Source organism: Mesocricetus auratus, unplaced genomic scaffold (assembly GCF_017639785.1).
Source record: "Mesocricetus auratus isolate SY011 unplaced genomic scaffold, BCM_Maur_2.0 Super-Scaffold_4256, whole genome shotgun sequence".
Taxonomy (NCBI): Eukaryota; Metazoa; Chordata; class Mammalia; order Rodentia; family Cricetidae; genus Mesocricetus; species Mesocricetus auratus.
Window position 1 is genome coordinate 69,152,581 of NW_024429182.1, and position 19,264 is coordinate 69,171,844.

Below are 19,264 nucleotides of genomic sequence, written 5' to 3' on the forward strand. Positions count from 1 at the left end.
AGAGTATCTGTGTCATGTCAGTTTTAAAAACGCTGGGGGTGCTGGGATGTCAGTAGAATGCTATTGCCCGGCATGTGTGAAGCGCTGGGTTCCATCTCCAGCATTACCTGAACCATGCATGCATGGTGTTACACACCCATGCTCCCAGCACTCAGGAGGTGGAGGTGGGGAATGGGAACTCAGGGTCATCTTCAGTTAAGTGTCAGGTTTGAAGCCAGCCTGGATGACATGAAATACAGAGACAGAGAGAGACACACATAGGCAGAGACAGAAAGATTTGATGAAAGAGGCTAAAGAGACAAAACAGCCAGATGCAGAGCTGTGACAATTCTAGACTGGCTCAGAGGTGAAGGTCAGAATTTACTGTTAAGTGGCTGATATTTGAACATGGACTGTATCTTAAATAACATTACTATGTTCATTCAAGTTGGATTTGGACTCGGGTAACCATGCATTGTGTTAAGATGGGGCATGCATAGTTGGGATATCTCTTACCCAAATTCTTTTTTGGGGGGCACAGTACAAGACAAGGTTTCTTTGTGTAGCTTTTGGAGCCTGTCCTGGAACTCACTCTGTAGACCAGGCTGACCTCGAACTCATGAACTCAGAGATCCACCCGTCTCTGCCTCACAGGGATTAAAGGCATGTGCCACCACCACCATCCGGCTTTACCCAAATTCTTAAAAACACCAGAGTTAGAGTTTTAGAGTGAGACATGATCTAAATGAAACCCAAATCTGTTAAAAATCAACTGTTTTCTGTGAACTATATTCACATAGACAGAAGGTACCTTTATATAGTTTGTAATGATTTTGTACATAAATTTATAGTTCAAGATTTTTTACTCAATGGCATCCCATCAACACTGCAAATGTTTTAGATTTTTGGATTAGGAAATGTTGAGGAACGAAGATGTGAGGTCACTGTGTTACTTCTAAAGCAGTCAACAATAAAGACAAGCAGGTTGTATGCTTGTGCATGAGTGTGTGTGTGCCTGTGTATTTGTACATATGTGTGTATATGCGCGTGCGTGCATGGTGCACGGTGTATGTGTGTTTGGTTTTGGTATGTATAGGCTGCACATAGAGTGAGTGAATGAGCTTCATAAACAAATCTGGCAGATGGGGACAACCATGGCACTCTTTCGCCTTGAAATGTCTGAACTGTTTCACATGGAAGTCTGGACCAGGCAGTCAACCACCAGCAGCCTGTTAACTTCTCTCGGTTTGGTTGCTGCAGGGAGCCCTCCTTGGTGTGAGATGGGGGAAGTGTTTGTATGCAACAGGGCTTGCAGCAGATGCAAAAGTGATAGGAGGAACTTCATTTTCTTCAGTCCTCCATATTCCCCATATGACTGTTTTCTGGGTTGAAATGTCCGGTAGGGTGGCCAAAACAGGTGACATCCTTGATTTCTTGAAGCAAGACTTATGAGTAGCAGTAGGAAAAAAATGCCAGTAACTGTGAAATAAAAATAAGTAGATAATCGACTTGAAACATTGTGATAAAGCCCTACTTATCCAGGGCTGAACAGTGCCAGGCAGGGACCCTGGGCTTGGCCCTTGCAGCTGTGCAAAGGTATCAAGGGTGAGTATTAGGGTCAGGTGTATGCTTTACAGTTTGCCCTTGTGTAGAGCACTGGAAATACTGAGTTCCTCTTTGGGCCAAATTTAATCAGGTCCTACGATGCAAAGAAGTTAGTAGTTGGAATTTGGGCACATTCTACTGTCATGTAATGGGATTATTAGGTGAAGGTGATCAAGATAGTTCCTGAATCCAACTTGAGAAACTGAATGGTGGTGTAGCTTCCCAAAGTGAGGAAGACCTGAGAGTCAGGATGCAGGTTAGGCAGTGATTTCAGTAGAAAATGCAGAGCTCACATTGGAGAGCTGGTTAAGGGAAGGTGTCAACTATCAAGCCACAGGCTGGAGCTCAGTCCTGAGGCCCGTATGTCATTAGGAGGTCAAAGGGTGTGACTTCAATTATGGTGCTGAACTGGCGGGAAGCAGAGATGAGGGAGCTGAGAGGCTAGGATGTCACTCTTGGGTGCCACAAAAAGGATTTCTGGGCTGAAGCTGAGGTCAGCTGTGTGTTCCTGCTCAGAGTCAGAAGAAGAGCATGCTAGTCCATGTTGTCACAGAACTGGTGCCAGTTCCTCACTACCCCAGTGTCATGGACTTGAGACTTCTTGGTTTGTAGCCACTAGATGCATGAAGGTGGGGCAAGAGCTGTCACATGAACTTTGCAAAGGAGGAATGAGTACATTTGGGAGTGGCAGAAACAATGGGAAATAGAATTGTCCTTACAAATAATATGGGGGCCGTTGTAGTTACTCTCATTACTAATTGCCAGACACAGCATAGCAAGCGTCTGCCATCAAGCACATCGTGTATACTTAAGATCATCCATCACAGATAGCCTAGGATCCCTTTATGGAGGAGGGTACCAGGGATAGCTAGGGCTTGGTAGGATGCTCTGTACCACTGTCTTCTCTTCTGGGATGAGACCTGTATGTTAAGGGCTATAGGGGAAAGGACTGGTTCCAGACCTGGGTCCCCTGGGCCCCTGCCAGCCACACTCTGACCTCAGGGTTTTCCCGATTCTCTCCAGATCCAGGCAGATCAATAGAGTCTCTGCCCCAGGCTGTGCTTAGTCACCCTATGTGTCTGTCCATATAACTTTGCAGAAGAGCCGGGGGTAAATGCATGTATGTGCTTTTCTGGTTTGCTGTATTGTCCTAACACCTCTAGCTCCTGCCCATCCACAGTGAAAGCTCTGAAGAGGTATGCATGGGGTGCTGGATGAAGCTCTTAGGAGGCACTACTTCTAGAAACAAAGAACAAGTTCTAGGACGTGAATGACGAGGAAGTGGGGTCGCGGTGGGTTTTAGAGACCGTTTGTAGAAGGAGAGAAAGAACTGCTCGTGTCCCAGAACTCTGATGGCAACCCAGAGGACAGTTTCCAGAACAGACCACATGCCCAGCTCTGGGAATATTCAGATGAGGCACTGAGCCTGACCTCATACAGTGTCGTTTTTGTGTGAGTAGGAGATGGAGTCAGACAAGGAAAGTGACAGTATGTCACATCCAGTAAGCTAGATAGCAATGGGGGTATTTTTTACCTTAAAGTATTTATAAAAATCCTTGCTATTTCTAGTTCAAGGATACTGATTTTATTCAAAAGCAAGTTCCCCATCCCCACCTATGACACCCATCTCGTAGGTCACCATGGGAATTAGGTAAGATGACATGTGATCCAGAACTCTGTCTTTATCACAGGCTTATTAGGTTTCCTTCCTTAAGATCCTATTTGGAAATTTCCCTAGGGCCTTCATTCTGTAGGTACTCTAGACTGGAGAACAACCCAGAACTCTGTGTGGTGGGATTGGCTTGCCTTAGCTATTTTCTAGAGCATTGGTTTCCAGTCTTCTGTTTAGTCCTTGGGGTTTCCCAGCACCCTGGGATCTAGAGTGAGCAAGATGGTAGCAGTAGCCTGTGGCAGCCTCTCTGTCCCTGTTGAGCCTCAATGTGTGGTCGCAGCCCCCGACAGGGGAAGCCAGATTCTTCTGACCACTCAGCTTGCCAAACACAGGGAGCGCATGTCAGCAGGAGCACACACACCACCAGGAGAACTTGGCCCGGGCCTTGGAAGTTGAATTTGAAGAGGCCTCCAAACAGCAATGCACTCCAGCCCAGGCAGAGCTGCAGGCAGCCCTGGGAGCTCTCACATTTCCCACTCCTAGTCTGGCCAAGGACACGCAGACTTGGGTGGCTTGCCTGCTTCCTCATCTCTGATCTTGGCCCACCCACACATGCGAGTGAACACAGGGGATGCTTGGGCGTGGGTGAGGGCAGAGTTAAAATAATTCCTTATTCATGTTTCAGAGCAGTTAGGCTTGTTCCATTTTCATGTGGTCATTTCATAGAGAGCTAACAATAGGTCATTCCCAGTTCGCTCATCCAGTGCACGAAGTCTCTCTGCTTCATGTGATCATTAACCTTGATTCGTGACCTATATAAAGGCATCCGAGGGTGATGCGTGCTTCTTTCTACCACACCTCGTCTAAAAATAGAAGTGGATGATCAGGGGTCCTATTTACCATGTATCTTAATGAAACCATAGACTGTTAAAGTGCACTGAAACACAACAGCTTTGAAAGGTCTGGCCTTTGTAAATCATAATGACCAGACCTTCCTGAGACTGTGGTTCATGCCGGGGCAGTGCAACCTCCCATCAGGTGTATCGTAACAAGCATAGCAGTGCCAGGTCCTGATGTATGTGCAGACACAGTTTAGCCCCTGCACAGGCTGGGCATTGTAACGGACTGCACTGAGAATGTGGATGGATACACAGTGTCTGGGCAGTGAGCCAGGAAAGGACCTGCTAGACTGTGTCTGAAGCACATGGTGTATGTGGTATAAAGGGGAATCCAAAAAGCAAGCAGTCCATGGAAGAAGACCACAGCCTGGCCTAAGAAATGAGCAGTGGAGGACAGACTTTGAGGACATCTTGGAGCTGGAATGATCAGGACTTGAGTGTAGAGTGTGAACCTTCCTGTTTAAGGACCAAACAGGATAGGAGTCAAGGGAGTAGAAACGTTGACTTTGAGATGTCAAGAGGGCATTGCTGTCTATGGAAATGTCCCAGAATGACTTGCCGATGAGTCCAACAGTCTCAGCAGAGGACAGGATGGAGATGGGGTTTGCAACTGCTTTATGTATCTAAGAAGTGATGCCACACAGAATAAACACACAGATGACGTGTAGCAGTTTCTTTGCTTTTGAGAGACAGGGGAAGAGGAGAGGCAGTTCAAGAGTCTATGAGAGAGTGAAGCGAGAGAAAAAGATGGGGGAGGCTTCAGTAAAGGCACCATTTCTAGAAACAGACATCTACAGTGTCCAGCTGCACAGAGGGGAAAAAGTGGGTGCATTAGAAGAGGCCAGTTGGGTCTAACAGTAAGGAGGGTCCTCATACAACCTAGAGGCAAGAGTAGGAAAGAAGACAGAAATAGACATTGCTGAGACCAAGTGTTTGTAGGACATGAGGTCACATTGTCAGAGAAGTGACAATGAGATGAAGAAGAGTTTTAACCCAGTCATCTGAAAGTTGAGCTCTAGCAGACTGAAGAAAGCAAGTATTGGACTCAAAGATTTTCTAATGGTATCTAATGTCAAGTTTGTGTGAAGCTGTAGGAGACACACCGGTGATGTAGGGCTCTTGCAGATAAAAGAGAATGCATTTATGTAATCAACCTTTACTTTCTAAGATGACTAGGGCCTTTGTTTGTTTATTTAAATTAGAATGAGTGATTGTCTGCCATGTTTGGGACTCTTGACAATGCTAGGCAGCCTGTTGACTTTAGAGCCCAGTATATGACTCTTGCAGTGTTCTGCACCCAGTTTTTTTGACTTGAGGTGTGTTCTCTGTCTTGCATTTTTAAGTGTCTGTATTCTCTTGATTCTTAAAACACATTGGGATTATTTCTCTCCCTTCTTCTTCGATTGCAGTGTATCCATCGAGATTTGGCAGCCAGAAATGTGTTGGTAACAGAAAACAATGTAATGAAGATAGCAGACTTCGGCCTGGCCAGGGATATCAACAACATAGACTATTACAAAAAGACTACAAATGTGAGTGTGTGATGTCACCATGGGGAGCGGGGTAGGGGAGGTTACAGAATGACACAGGTTATCAGTGGGAGGGCTGTGGGGGCTTCTCTCCCCATACTACATTCTGTTGTTTTTGCTTAACTCCCAATCAGCCAGTTTAGGCTACATCTGAGATAGGCTTAGTGTCTATGGAGCACTCTTTTATACAGAATGACAATCAATAGCCTCCAAATCTTTGTGTGGCTCTCTTAGGAACCTTCATAATTGGGATGGTGGAGATGACTCAGCTCTTAAAGAAAGACCTTGAAAGTTTGCTGGGTTCAATTTTGCCTAGACTGACCAAGATATACCTGTGTGCTGGGGAAACAGATGATAATGAGAATACAAAGAAATGGTACTTAAACACTCTGCATCTTAGCCATTTATATGGAGCTTGGGGCTTATTTCTGCCCTTAGTTGTAAACTGATAAAACTCAGAGGGTAAGATGAATACCTAGGAATGGTGTGTGAGGGAGCATGGTCTGCCACTGGGTACTAAATAGGTACCCAAGTTTGGAACCCAAATTCACAACAGACTACACACTAGGGAAATGAGAAAGAGATGGGAACCTAAATCTAGTTTTCGGACCTGGTTGTTAGAGCCAGCCAGCAAGTCCTGGCTTGATCTGGGACCTTGGTTTTTTGTTTGTTTGTTATTTTTTGGTTTGTTTGGGCTTTTTTTATAGACAAGCAAACAGGGGTCCTGTGCATGTTACACCAGTAACTTCTCTACATTCTAGCAAATGCACAGACTCATCTCCTAAGCTCATTCCTCTGCATTCCAGCAAATGCACAGACTTGTCTCATCTCCTAAGCTCAGTCTATCCCTCCACACAGGCAGGAAGGCCCTACAGGACCTGACCAACCACTGTAGTTCTTAAGTCCTTTATTTTAAATTTTGTCAGCATTAGGAACCCATGTGTGGGAGCTCAGAAGTGGAGGCAGGAGGACTGCCAAGAGTTTGAGCCTACCATGGGTTAATTATAAGTTGTGGGCTTGTCTGGGCTACAAAAATGAGACAGTTTTCTTACACAGGGCATGGCCATGTTGGGCCTTCTGCATTACTCTTGTAAAACCTAGGGGTTTCTATATTTTCTTACAGGGGCGACTTCCTGTCAAGTGGATGGCTCCCGAAGCCCTTTTTGATAGAGTTTACACTCATCAGAGTGATGTGTAAGTAACCTCTGTCCTTGGCTCCTCTATGGGTTGAGTTGCAGAAATACCTAACTTCCACATGTTCATAGCAGGCATAGGAGTCAGGGATCTCAGGTGGCATGAGTTGATGGTAGATTGGTACCCAGTGCTCAGTGACTGATCTGCTTGCCTTTCCTCCTGCTGCCACAGTGGAAGCACCATGCCCCATCATGGATGGCAGATGCTCACTCATCACACTGTCTCATTTGTCAAGTGGATGGCATACGCTTCACTCTTAGCTGGGCCTGGAAGTGCATGTGTTCATCCTAGCATTCTGAAGGATCAGACGTTCAAAACCAACCTAGACTACATGCAGCCAGTTCAAGGCCAGCCAGAGATATGTAGTGTGAACCCATCTTTATAAAAATGAGAAAAGAGAGAAGACCCTGAAACCCTTCCTGGTTAGAGGACTGATTCTTCTCTGACCCAGGCTTGTCCTTAGTGCTAAGTGAGGCATGGTCAGTTTGGATCATCACCACATCTGCTCTCTGTGCTTATTATACATCTTTAAGTCTTGTCTTAGCCTCTGATAACATTCTAGAAATACAGTAGAAATTACATAGTATTTCTCTGACTCATTTAAACTACTGTTGGAGCCAGGCTCCAACTGATATTGTAGATTGGGAAATTTAGCTGAAAGATGTTACTGGGAGAAACTGAGTAACAGATGCTGCCCACTTTTTTTAAGTTTCTGTGGCTCTGTAATTACTCCAAAGGACAAAGGTTTTGTATTCTTTTGTTTTTAATTTGGAAGGTTTTCTTTCTTTTTTTTTTCACCCTCTTAGTTTCTGATGTGGGTATTGATTCTGCACCAGCATGCTTGGTTCTGTCAGCCTTCCCAAAACAAAGGAGTCACAGTTTTTATTGGTATATGAATGTACTGAGGCTCTGAACTGTTTTTATTCTCCCCCTATATTGTGGCTCCTGCTTATGCTTGGTAGACAACCAGGAACAGTCTCAGTGTTGAAACTGACCTCCTAGAGTCAGGATACATGAGTTTCCGGAACTGCAGGACACAAATAACCTGTGATGCTCTGCTTGCCTGTCTCCCAGCCTGGAGTCCACTAGAGTAGGTTGGGGAGATCCAAATGTGGTTATATGAGAATAAACAGCGCCCTGTGAGGTCTTCTCACTTTCTGTTGGATGAGCCTCTTCTTCTGGGGCATGAAATTCATCCACGCTAAGCCCAGCCCTGTGCTGGCTCCCTTAGCATCATACTAAGTCACAGAATCCTTGCCCTGTGGGGGTTCCACCAGCCATCTAGGGCAGGCTTCCTCGGACAGAGTCAGCTTTCTGGCCTTATGCTGTCATCTGTAGATCCAGGTTCTTGTGTCAGCCACAAAGGGAGATGGGTGATTTAGACAGAAGAAGCCTGAAGTCGAGGAGTCTAGACCTCCCACATTAGTTAGCGCCACATAAAAGACAAAGAGTTTTAAGAGACAGTGGTGCAGCTCTCTTTGTCAATTAATGGAAAATTCCATCGGACCAAGCGCATGCCGTCCTCATTTAGGGAGGCTCCTGGGGGGTCAGGAAAGGGCATGTAGGATGGATTGCGGGAGGGCTCATTTATCTATGGATGTTAGAAGCCAGTGGGTGTTTATTTTTTTAACTGACATGTTTAGGTTTCTGCGATCCGAGCGCATTACTAATGCTGTGTTTCTTTCTTTGCAGCTGGTCCTTTGGGGTGTTAATGTGGGAGATCTTCACTTTAGGGGGCTCGCCCTACCCAGGGATTCCCGTGGAGGAACTTTTTAAGCTGCTCAAGGAGGGACACAGGATGGACAAGCCTGCCAACTGCACCAATGAGCTGTAAGGGCTGCAGCCGCCCCTGCTGACAAAGTAGTAGGCTCACCATATCTGTCCTGTTTCTCCAGACATGTCTTGGGTTCCTCAGGGGCCCCATTTTCTAAACATGCTCTAAGAAGAAGAGTCGCTGAGGCTGCCTGGGCTCAATCCCAGCACTGACATAGATAACTATGGCTTCTCCAAAAGAAAGAACAATCCTGCCAAAGTGTATGGAGTAGGCATTAAATCTGGATGCCCGTGGGAAGGAGTGTGCTGTGCCACAAAGTGACATGAACACTCGTAGGTCACATATCAAACAAGAATGCCACAGGGCTGCCCCTATAGAATGTACAAGGTTGTTCACAGCACCAATAATGCCAATGTACTCTTTCCAAAGCACCTTTCCAAATTGTCATGACAACTAGGTATGGTGGCTCACACCTGTAATCCCAATACTCCAGAGACTGGAACAGGGAGGTTTGCACAAGGTTGAGGTCAGCCTTGGCTGCAGAATCAGACCCTTTCTAGATAAAATAAAATGAAAATAAGTTGATTTTTAAAAAAGTGATGGGGACAGGGGGTTAGTCATTTGGTAAAGTGCTTACCACACAAGAACGAGGACTAGAGTTCATTCCCAACACCCACGTAAAAATCTGGGCACAGTGGTGTATGCACTGGTAATCCCACAGACACAGAGGTGGAGAGAGACAGGGAGATCCTAGGGGCTTGCTAGCCAGCCAGCCTCGCCTCAAACAGAAAACCTCGGGCCTCAGTGAGACCCTGTCTCAAAGAACAAAGTGGATGGTTTCTGAGGAACAACACAGGGGTTGTCCTCTGACCTCCAAGTATGTAACACAGAGAGAGAGAGAGAGAGAGAGAGAGAGAGAGAGAGAGAGAGAGAGAGAGAGAGAGAGAGAGAGAGAGAGAGAGAGAGAGAGAGAGAGAGAGAGAGAGAGAGAGAGAGAGAGAGAGAGAGAGAGAGAGAGAGAGAGAGAGAGAGAGAGAGAGAGAAGAGAGAGAGAGAGAGAGAGAGAGAGAGAGAGAGAGAGAGAGAGAGAGAGAGAGAGAGAGAAAGAGAGAGAGAGAGAGAGAGAGAGAGAGAGAGAAAGAGAGAGAGAGAGAGAGAGAGAGAGAGAGAGAGAGAGAGAGAGAGAGAGAGAGAGAGAGAGAGAGAGAGAGAGAGAGAGAGAGAGAGAGAGAGAGAGAGAGAGAGAGGAAAAGAAAATTGCTATTTCGTTAACCACATTCACTCAGATTGAGTGGACTAGTATGTTTGGATACCCATGTTTTAAAGCAGAGAACCCCAAGTTTATCCTGGTGCCACGGTTAGGGTACCATTTCTGCTTATGAAAGGGGGAGCTGGTTTCTAGGAATGCTTTCCTTACACTGTAAGTGAAATTGTGTTGTGTTAATGATGCGTGCCTTGTGCAGTGAGGTTCTGCCCCTCCTCTGGGGCAAACTAAGAAAGCAATTGTCCCAGAGACTGCTGTCTATTATGTTCTCCTTCATGGGGATTTCAGAGCAGTAATCCCAACCAGCACTTTCTGGTGTACAGTGCAGGGCTGATGAATGGTCACTTTTTATAGCGTATTATATAAAGGCATTTATTGTGTGCCTTGTGTTCCTGTTGCTTTTTCTAACATAGAGGGTCTGTCGAAACTCTTAATCAAGATTAAGGCGGGAAGCTTGGACTATCCAAGAGTTAATCAGGAAGTCAGCTCAAAGCTCCGTGGTGGCAGATTAGTTTGCATAAACCTTTAAGTTGTGGTTTCTGAACATATATATTTCTAAACTGAGGAACTTTAGTCAACAGATTTTTTAAAAAAGTGTAGTACAGGCAGGAGTGTTTGAGAGGGAGAGACAGCAAACGTGTCCCATTCTCTAGAGATGGCTGGAAAGCGCCACAACATCATGGTAGGTCACACTATCACAGAGGTAGTAGCAAAACACATAAAAGTCCTTATTTGGATGCAGAGTTGCCCTCCTAAAGCATTCTGTGTTGCAGAAAGGTTTCTGTAATGTTAGTGCTTGTGTAGGTAGTTTCATTTCATTATTTAGGTTATGTCTCCATGCCACCTGTTAAAACCATCCATATCTGTATATCAAGTTGCTTAATGACATCAATTCACCAGAGAACCCCTTTTTCCTAGGTATATGATGATGAGGGACTGTTGGCATGCTGTGCCCTCACAGAGACCCACATTCAAGCAGTTGGTGGAAGACTTGGATCGGATTCTAACTCTCACTACCAATGAGGTAAAAGCTTCCTTCCAGAAGCCTGAAAACCTTGCTTTGCCTCAGGGGATGCCTGTTTGTTAAATGCAAACTCCCCTGTTGAAGTTGGTGGCTTTTATTGTTTTTGTGCAGGGGTCAGGCAGAGTTAAACTGCATGTTCCTTTCCAGTTGTTTTCTTTTTTGTTTTTTTCCCCCTCAGAACTGAATTTTGAGAATCCTGACTCATGAGGCTGGAGGCTGAGGTCCTCCTGAGTTGCCCTCATGGCAACTGTGGCGCGCGCGTGTGTGTGTGTGTGTGTGTGTGTGTGTGTGTGTGAGAGAGAGAGAGAGAGAGAGAGGGAGAGAGAGAGAGAAAGAGAGAGAGAGAGAGAGAGAGAGACAGAGAGAGAGAGACAGAGAGAGAGAGAGAGACAGAGAGAGAGAGAGACAGAGAGAGAGAGAGGTGGAAATGTTTTGTGGTAGTATCTTAGTGTGCATGGGAAGGCACTAGCATATAACATGAGCCCTGGGTTCTGTGTCTTGGTAGTTAGTGTGACTACTGCCTGTTCTCAGGGGCTGACCAGCTTGATGAAATGCAATGAGTATCTGTTATTTCCATGTGGTACTGCCCAGTGTGAGCCTGTCTAGAAAGGCATGTGGCTTGGATCTCTTTGGGTGACATGTGTGTCACACATATGTATGAGTTACATAATTCTGTTATGAATGACTTACAGGATTTTAAAGTTGACAGTTGGTGCCTGTAGTTAAAATATTTATCTTAGGGGTAGAGTTGTATATGGGGGGGGCAGCGGGGTAGCTAGTTGTCAGTAGAGTGATCCGCACACAATCGTGGCACTCACACCGAAAGCCTGGTGTGATGGTGTTCTCTTATAATCTCAGCACTGGGGAGACAGAATGGTCAGCTAATCTAACCTCATGGGCAAACTTCAAGTTCCAAGGAGAGACCCTAGCTCATAAAGCAAGGCCTCCACGTGTGTGTACACCCACACACGTGCGAATGCACACAGAATTTTTCATACCATTTTCTGGCTTTTGCATAAACTGAATGACCTTTAGTGTTTTAGAAAGAATATTCTATGAGCAGAAAAGCTAGCTGATCGACCCACGCAGTCCAGGGAAACCCCATGCCAGAAAGTATAAATGGATTTTGAGATATTCCCTGAATGTGCCAAGCAATATTCCCTCATGAAAAAAAGGTTGATGTAGTTCTTTTCTCAACAATTGTAAAAAAAAGTTTTAAAATCTCCCAAATACTTAAAAGGAAAAGAATACAGTTAGTTTCTGATTTAAAAAATGATTGTGTTTCTAATTTAACTTTAAAAAGTAGGTAGAATGATTAAAAAGAAAGAGAAACTGTCAAAAATAGAGATAAAGCCTTCATGTGGCAACTTTATCTTGTGCTCTTGTTTGTGGCTTGTGCTGGACACAGGGGGAGCTTGCATGTAAATGAACACAGCTGACCTTCAGAAGTTGAAAGGAAAGGAGTAGTTTAAGTGGGGAGGGAGGAAGCCAACATTCTCCTGCCAAAATTGTTTCTAGCCTCAGTTCCTTTAACCTTAGGCTTGGAATCTAGTGATACTTCCCCCCCTTCTATCAGATTTGAAAGTTAAAGCTTCATTTAGAAACTGGGAAGGGCACTAAGGTTTTCATATAATGACCCCGGGGCCCAGACTTAGTGTTACGTATTGATATATTTATGTTTAAAGAGAGACCCATTTCTACTGAACTTTATATGCGTATCCTAAAATAAGAGAGCAGAATGCCATATTGTCTAACGGATATAAAAATCGAAGTTTCTTTCCTTCTTAAAATCATTACCACATGCTCAAGAAAAATGGTTCCATTTAGGACAAAATTTCATTTTTATCATTGTAAGCAAAAAGTCCTCTTTTGATGTGGTGGGTGTGTTTGTCTCTGGTTGTGTGGTTAATGCTGATGTTGTTGGAGCCGACACATCCCCCTTTTTGGATGGCGACTCTTTCTCTTGCCAACCCTGGTGATGAATTATAGTGGTTTTTGTCTTTTAAAATGTATGGTCGCCAACATTCCATAGACTCTCTGCTGATAACGCTAGGGCTGTTTATGCTGTAGTTTGCACTTTTTGCCCCCTCTCAGCAAAACCACATGTCACAGAGGAGATGCTGGCTTCTGGGCATGTAAGCAAAGCCACCCTATTGTGCCAGTGCCCTTAGGCAGTGAGAAAAGAAAGGCCCTGGCTTGGAAATCTTTTCAGGGCCGGGGATGTAACTCGGTTAATACGAGTGCTTGCTTAGTGTGCGCACGGTCCTGGGCTCCATCCCCCAGCACGACATAAACCTAGCATGATTGTGCACACTGTGATCCCAGCACTTGGGGAGGTAGATGCAGGGGGATTAGACAGTCAACGGCATCTTCAGCCGCATAGCAGGCTGGTGGCCAGCCTGGAATACTTGAGATTCTGTCTCAAACAGAGGAAGGAAGGAAGGAGGGAGGGAGGGAGGGAGGGAGGGAAGGAAGGAAGGGAAGGAAGGAAGGGAAGGAAGGAAGGGAAGGAAGGAAGGGAAGGAAGGAAGGAAGGAAGGAAGGAAGGAAGGAAGGGAAGGAAGGAAGGAAGGAAGGAGGGAAGGAAGGAAGGAAGGAAGGAAGGAAGGGAAGGAAGGAAGGAAGGAAGGAAGGGAAGGAAGGGAAGGAATACACATATAGACAGCTACAGAGACACTGGCAGTCAGAGAGGACACACTGAGAAACAGATGCAGAGAAATCTTTTCCTAGTTTCCGTCCAGGGTTGGCCAGTACTCTCTGTAAGGGCCAGAGAGTAAACATTTTCAGCTTTGAGGCCATATGGTCTCCCTCGAAACTCTGCTGTCCTAGCATGAAAGCAGCCTCAACTCTATGTAAATAGATGAGTGCCTGCCTTCCACTACAACTTTATGGACTCTGAAATTGGGAGATTTATATGATTTCATGTCATTGGCTGACATAAGATATGACTCTTAATTTTTCTACTACCCATGGACAAATGTGGAGAAGCAGTCTTAGTTCATGGGGCAGTCAGAAACATACAAGGGCTCGCACCCTGCCCATAGAGCTGAGGGATCCAGAGGCAGCAGCCAGGGATGCTTGGGGAGCGGAGAAACTTTACGAATGCAGCGTTTTCAAGACTGAAACCTCCCATCCCTAGACTTTCCTTTAGCAGCCCATTATGGATTTAACATTCATGAGGGTATCCAAGCCTTCCCCCAACCTGTTTACGTTGTTAACTCTGAAAGCTTCTGAGAGTAATGAATTACATCTGTTAAATTATGCAACGAATGGAGACGCCTTTCCCTTAAAATGGTCCTAGAAACGACAACTGTAGACCATGATTCAGAAAATACATATTCATGGCTTGGCTATTTAAAGGAGTCCTGTTGTGCTTCTACTTCACTGGGCCTTAAACTCCAGGCAGGAGCTACCATGACGAGGGTTTTAGCAGGTCACCTAGGTCCTGTGGACAGGGCTGACTGCCCGTCACCAGCAGTTCACTGTGTTTTATCATCTGCCACTTACTGGTTTATTGATACCAGTAAGAGACGAGTTCAGGGCAGCCTGGTGTGAATGCAGTTGAGGTCTACGGGAAGTCTTCGTGCAGTGGGCTGGGGTGAGCTAGGCCCCTGTAATCCTTCCAGGGGGGCTCCCTGTCCTTTCCCAAGTCTGACAGAAATGTCTCAGAGGCTTCTGTTTGAAATGAGATTCTTCTCTTCCCTTCTTGCAGGAATACTTGGACCTCACTCAGCCTCTCGAACCGTATTCACCTTGTTATCCTGATCCAAGATGAAATAAAACGTCTCTCTTCCCTTCTTGCAGGAATACTTGGACCTCACTCAGCCTCTCGAACAGTATTCTCCTAGTTATCCCGACACAAGGAGCTCTTGTTCTTCAGGGGACGATTCTGTGTTCTCTCCAGACCCCATGCCTTATGAACCCTGCCTGCCTCAGTATCCGCACATAAATGGCAGTGTTAAAACATGAGTGAACACGTCTTCCTGTCCCCACATGGGGCAGCACCAGGAACCTACTTACACTGAGCAGAGAGGCTGTGCCTTCAGAGCGTGTGGTACACCTCCACTTGTATATATGGATCAGAGGAGTAAATAATGGGAAGCATATTTGGCACAAGTGTAAAGATGTATACAGTTGGAAGCATGTCACCTTCCCAAGACAGGGAGAATGTTTTCTGATAAGTGGCCAGCCGAAAGCCTTCACACCACCCTCTCTGACCCACCGTGTGTACTGGATTGTGCCCCAGTCGGACTCAAGGCAGACACGTGTTCTGCCTTCCTTGTTAATTTTGTAATAATTGGAGAAAATATATGTCAGCACACACTTACAGAGCACAAATGCAGTATATAGGTGCTGGATGTATGTAAATATATTCAAATTATGTATAAATATATATTATATATTTACAAGGAATTATTTTTTGTATTGATTTTAAATGGATGTCCTGATGCACCTAGAAAATTGGTCTCTCTTTTTTTAAATAGATATTTGCTAAATGCTGTTCTTAGAATTTCTTAATTTTCACCGAGAAGAGGTGGGAAGAATACTTTTGCTTTCAGGGAAAATGGTGTCACATTAATTTATTAACCAATTGGTAATACACGAAATGATTAATCATTTATAGTGGTTTTTTTGGATTTTTTTTTTTGTAATTTAAGTGGCATTTCTATGCAGGCAGCACAGAGGACTAGTTAATCCATGCTTGGACTTAACTAGTTATCGGATCCTTTGAGAAGAGAAATATTTACGAAAGATGACTAATTTGGGGGGAAATGATGTGTTTGTCTGTTTTCAACGCTGCTGTCCGATGACTATGTTTAGACACCTCAATGCCCACTTACAAGAAGCCTGTTAAGCTCTGTCACCCCAGTGTAACGTTTAACCATGCTTCCCAAGACAAATGGTACCAGCTCATCCCAAGATGCCTTAATGCACTGTCTGGGGACAGGCTTCCATTGGGATGATAGCAGGGTGGGTTCTGTCAGGCAGCTGGCCTTCTGCCTGAGTTACACATCCATCACATTAGCCCCACTTCTCCGGGAGTTTTAATACCAGCTTCAGGACCTTCAGCATCAGAACACCCTTTGGGGACTCTGTTCTCTCAGAATATCAAAAGCCCAGTGTTACTCCGATGAGAGTTTGGGAGTCCCTTCCATCTACTTAAGGGTTTGCTTCTGGCTTCCGCCTTCATCTGACAAGACCTCACCCAAAGATCTGGCTTGATAGCTACATCCAACAAGATAATGGTTCTTGTTGATTTCCGTATTCAAGTATTGTGTTTTGCTTTGGATACACCCACTCACTTTGCTAGTCATGCGACCTGAATGCAGATTACACTGATTTTATGTGTTTTGAAATTGGAAAAAGTATTTAATAAAGCCTGTTAATTTTTATACTGACAATAAAAATGTTTCTACAGATATTAATGTTAACAAAACAAAATAAATGTCACGCAGCTTATTTTTTTAATACCTGTGTCTTACCCAATGGTTTCCTGTGCTCCGAGGTGTTGACAGAGTGTTTGGTGGTGTGGATGTGCAGAAGACAAGGCTGGAAGGCCACACATTGAGGTGATCTACCAGGGTTGCTTGGGAACAGAAGTGCCTGGGGCAGACTGGTTGATCAGTGGGAAATCAGAAGTTGGTTCAATCCTGGCTGGGTTACTTACTGACACTCTGATCAGAGAGAAACACGGTTCCTTCCTGGGTCCTTTATACTTCCCAGAAAAGTGTCATGAGAGAGATTGTAAAGGGACTTAAGGATGAGGAAGTATCAATGACAAGATTCTTAGATTGTCTGGGTCCTGAGACCTGCAACCTTCTAGGCTGCCCTCCTTGTGGATCATGGAGAGACAGTTTACTTCCTGCCGCTAAAACTGAAGTGAGCATTTTACTTGTCTGTGCATGTGGATCTAGGACCTATTAGGCTGCATTATAGCTGCTTAGGAGCAACTTCATGGGAATTGCAGTCGTGTGGGGTTGAGGGTCACCAAACTGCTGCCTTGCTGTCCTTGTTGTGCTTGGGTCATGGGTGAAGCCAGGGTTTCACTAGACACCAGGAGGGTGGCATCTGGTCTTGGTCTGTGTTTCAGTTTCTTATCAGTAGAGTGAGGTAATGACCCCACCAAAAGAATGTGGGAAAAAATAAAGCATATGGGTGTGGGAGGGGGCTGTAGCTCAGTGGCTAGGTGTTTGCTTTACAAGCTTTAGGCACTGGGTTTCATCTCCAGCAGAACATTGAGAAAGTAAGACTGTGAAAACAGTTACTTGAGTATGGGGTGGTTCTGCTGCTGGCTGGCCATCCCCATCCTTTGGATGCTCTTGCCTGGGACAGAGTGGACCTGCTGCCCTTACAGGAGTGTTCAAACCCAGGCTCAGGATGTAATGTTCATTTGTCTGTGTAGATCAGCCTTATGCATGTCATAGGACACTGTGACTTCGACCGTGTAGATTAAAGTTAAAGAACTGCCATACTTGTCTGTTTTAGGGAGCTGGGTCAGCAGGAATCCTAAAGCAGTTATTGGCGATTTTAGTTTTAGAATTGTTTTTGAGAGATTTGTCATGGAGGGAAAGAAAAGAAAATCCCTGAAAAAGATAGGAAATGTCATTTTTTTTAAAAAACCCACCCTAAAGAAATATACACAGAACTTCATGAGAATTCTGGACTTCAGGGCCACCACCGCCCCACACACACCCCACCCCTACCCCACTCCAGACCAAAAGAAAGCTTTGGGAAGCAGATTGTTGTCAATGAACCAGGAAATCAGTTCATCTGTAAAGACCAAAGGATGATAGGTGTTTTGGGTGTGCCATGGGCCCTGTTTCCAGGTAGGAGGGGGGCACATTCAAAATGCTGCCTTGAAGTCCAGCTAACTGTGGCCTATAACAGGAGGGGAAAGATGCACAGTCGGGCTACAGGCTACAAAGACAGCCCTTTGGAAGAGTTCTGTGGATTCCTTGGGTACAAAGGGCACCTCATCCATTGCTCAGCCTCTTCCCCTGGGAACTTCTCACCGCCTGATGTTGGAGGATCTTCTTGACTCTCCCACTCAGGAAATGAAAACAAGTTCACAGTATCAGATGCGTGCACAGCTATGGTTCAAGGACCCAACTCCCATCTGAGAGCAGCATTTTAGGCTGCTAGCTTGTCCTGGCTCACGAAGGTTTTCTAGAATGTTCCAGAAGGATTAGCTAGTGCAGATAGAAACTTGAAACTAAACTACAGGTTTCTAAGAGTCACCCAAGTGGGAAATAGCCTAAACAACTAAGACTGTGGCCTGCCTGGGGTCATAGAAAGACCTGGCAAGTGAGACAGGATTGAATCAACTGGCATGTTTTGTACTGCTTGGTGGTGCTGGCCATATCCCAGGTTCTATTTGGACATTCACCATAGGTCTTACTATAAGGATTACCTGTAGAGGTTTAACTCTGGCAGACAGTCTCCCTCTTAATGGAAATTCTTTATGCATGATAGTGGTTTTGTAAAATATATTCACAATGTCATGCAACCTTCATTACCATCTAATACCAGATGTCTTCAAATTTCATTCCCAAGTTTCCAGAAAGAAGCCCAGTACCCATGAGCAGCCACTCCCCAACTCTCTTCCTAGCAATTCTCATCTGTTCTCTGACAAGACAATTCACGTACATTGGGTCCTATAGTAGGTGGTTTTCTGTGTCTGTTTTCATTCAACATAAGGTTCTTCCATATTGCAGTGTGTATCAGTGTGCCATCTTTATTTCCAAATTATATTCTGTTGTGTGGGTATATTGCATTATTTGTTCATCTACTGATGGACCTTATGAATAGCTTTTTAATATCTATAGGGTTTTCTGGGGGTGGGAGTTTGAATGTAATTGGCCCACATAATCTTATAGGGAGTGGCACTATTAGGAGGTGTGGCTTTGTTGGAGTGGGTATGGTCTTGTTGGAGGTTGGCTTTGAGATTTCCTATGTTCAGAATACCAAGTCTCACTTGACTTCCTGTTGCCTGCAAGGTATAGGATTCTCAGTTATCCCTCCAGCACCACGTCTGCCTGCACACCACCATGCTTCCCACCATGATGATAATGGACTGAACCTCTGAACTGTAAGCCAGTTCCAATTAAATATTTTACTTTATAAGAATTGCCACAGTCATGGTGTCTCTTCACATCAATAGAAACCCTAACTATGACAGAGGGTCTTATGCTTTTGCTTCTTCTAAGAGAAAAATTGCTGCATCACAAAATAATTCAGTGTCTAAACTTTAGAGGAATTATCATCTCATTTCCTAAGCAGTTATCCTGTTTTGTGTTCCCACTAACAATATCCAGGTTTCTCCACATCCTTGCTAACTCTTGCTGTTTTTTATATTTTTATTATCACATACTCACAGGTATGAA

General features: G+C 44.9%; 1 protein-coding gene across 14 annotated transcripts in view; it reads left to right on the top strand.

Annotated features, from left to right (window-relative positions):
* Positions 1-16,349, top strand: part of Fgfr2 (fibroblast growth factor receptor 2) — a 103,251-nt gene extending 86,902 nt beyond the window's left edge. For 12 of the 14 annotated variants that reach the window (XM_040753084.1, XM_040753105.1, XM_040753100.1 and 9 more), the window contains 5 exons: positions 5,505-5,627; positions 6,748-6,818; positions 8,511-8,648; positions 10,775-10,880; positions 14,685-16,349. In XM_040753084.1, the coding sequence (XP_040609018.1) occupies positions 5,505-5,627; positions 6,748-6,818; positions 8,511-8,648; positions 10,775-10,880; positions 14,685-14,849 (603 nt within the window). In that variant the 3' untranslated portion in view covers positions 14,850-16,349. Of the gene's footprint in view, positions 1-5,504; positions 5,628-6,747; positions 6,819-8,510; positions 8,649-10,774; positions 10,881-14,592 lie in introns of all 14 variants that reach the window. The other 2 variants (XM_040753117.1, XM_040753124.1) reach the window with 1 other exon arrangement.
* The last annotated feature ends 2,915 nt before the right edge of the window (positions 16,350-19,264 follow it).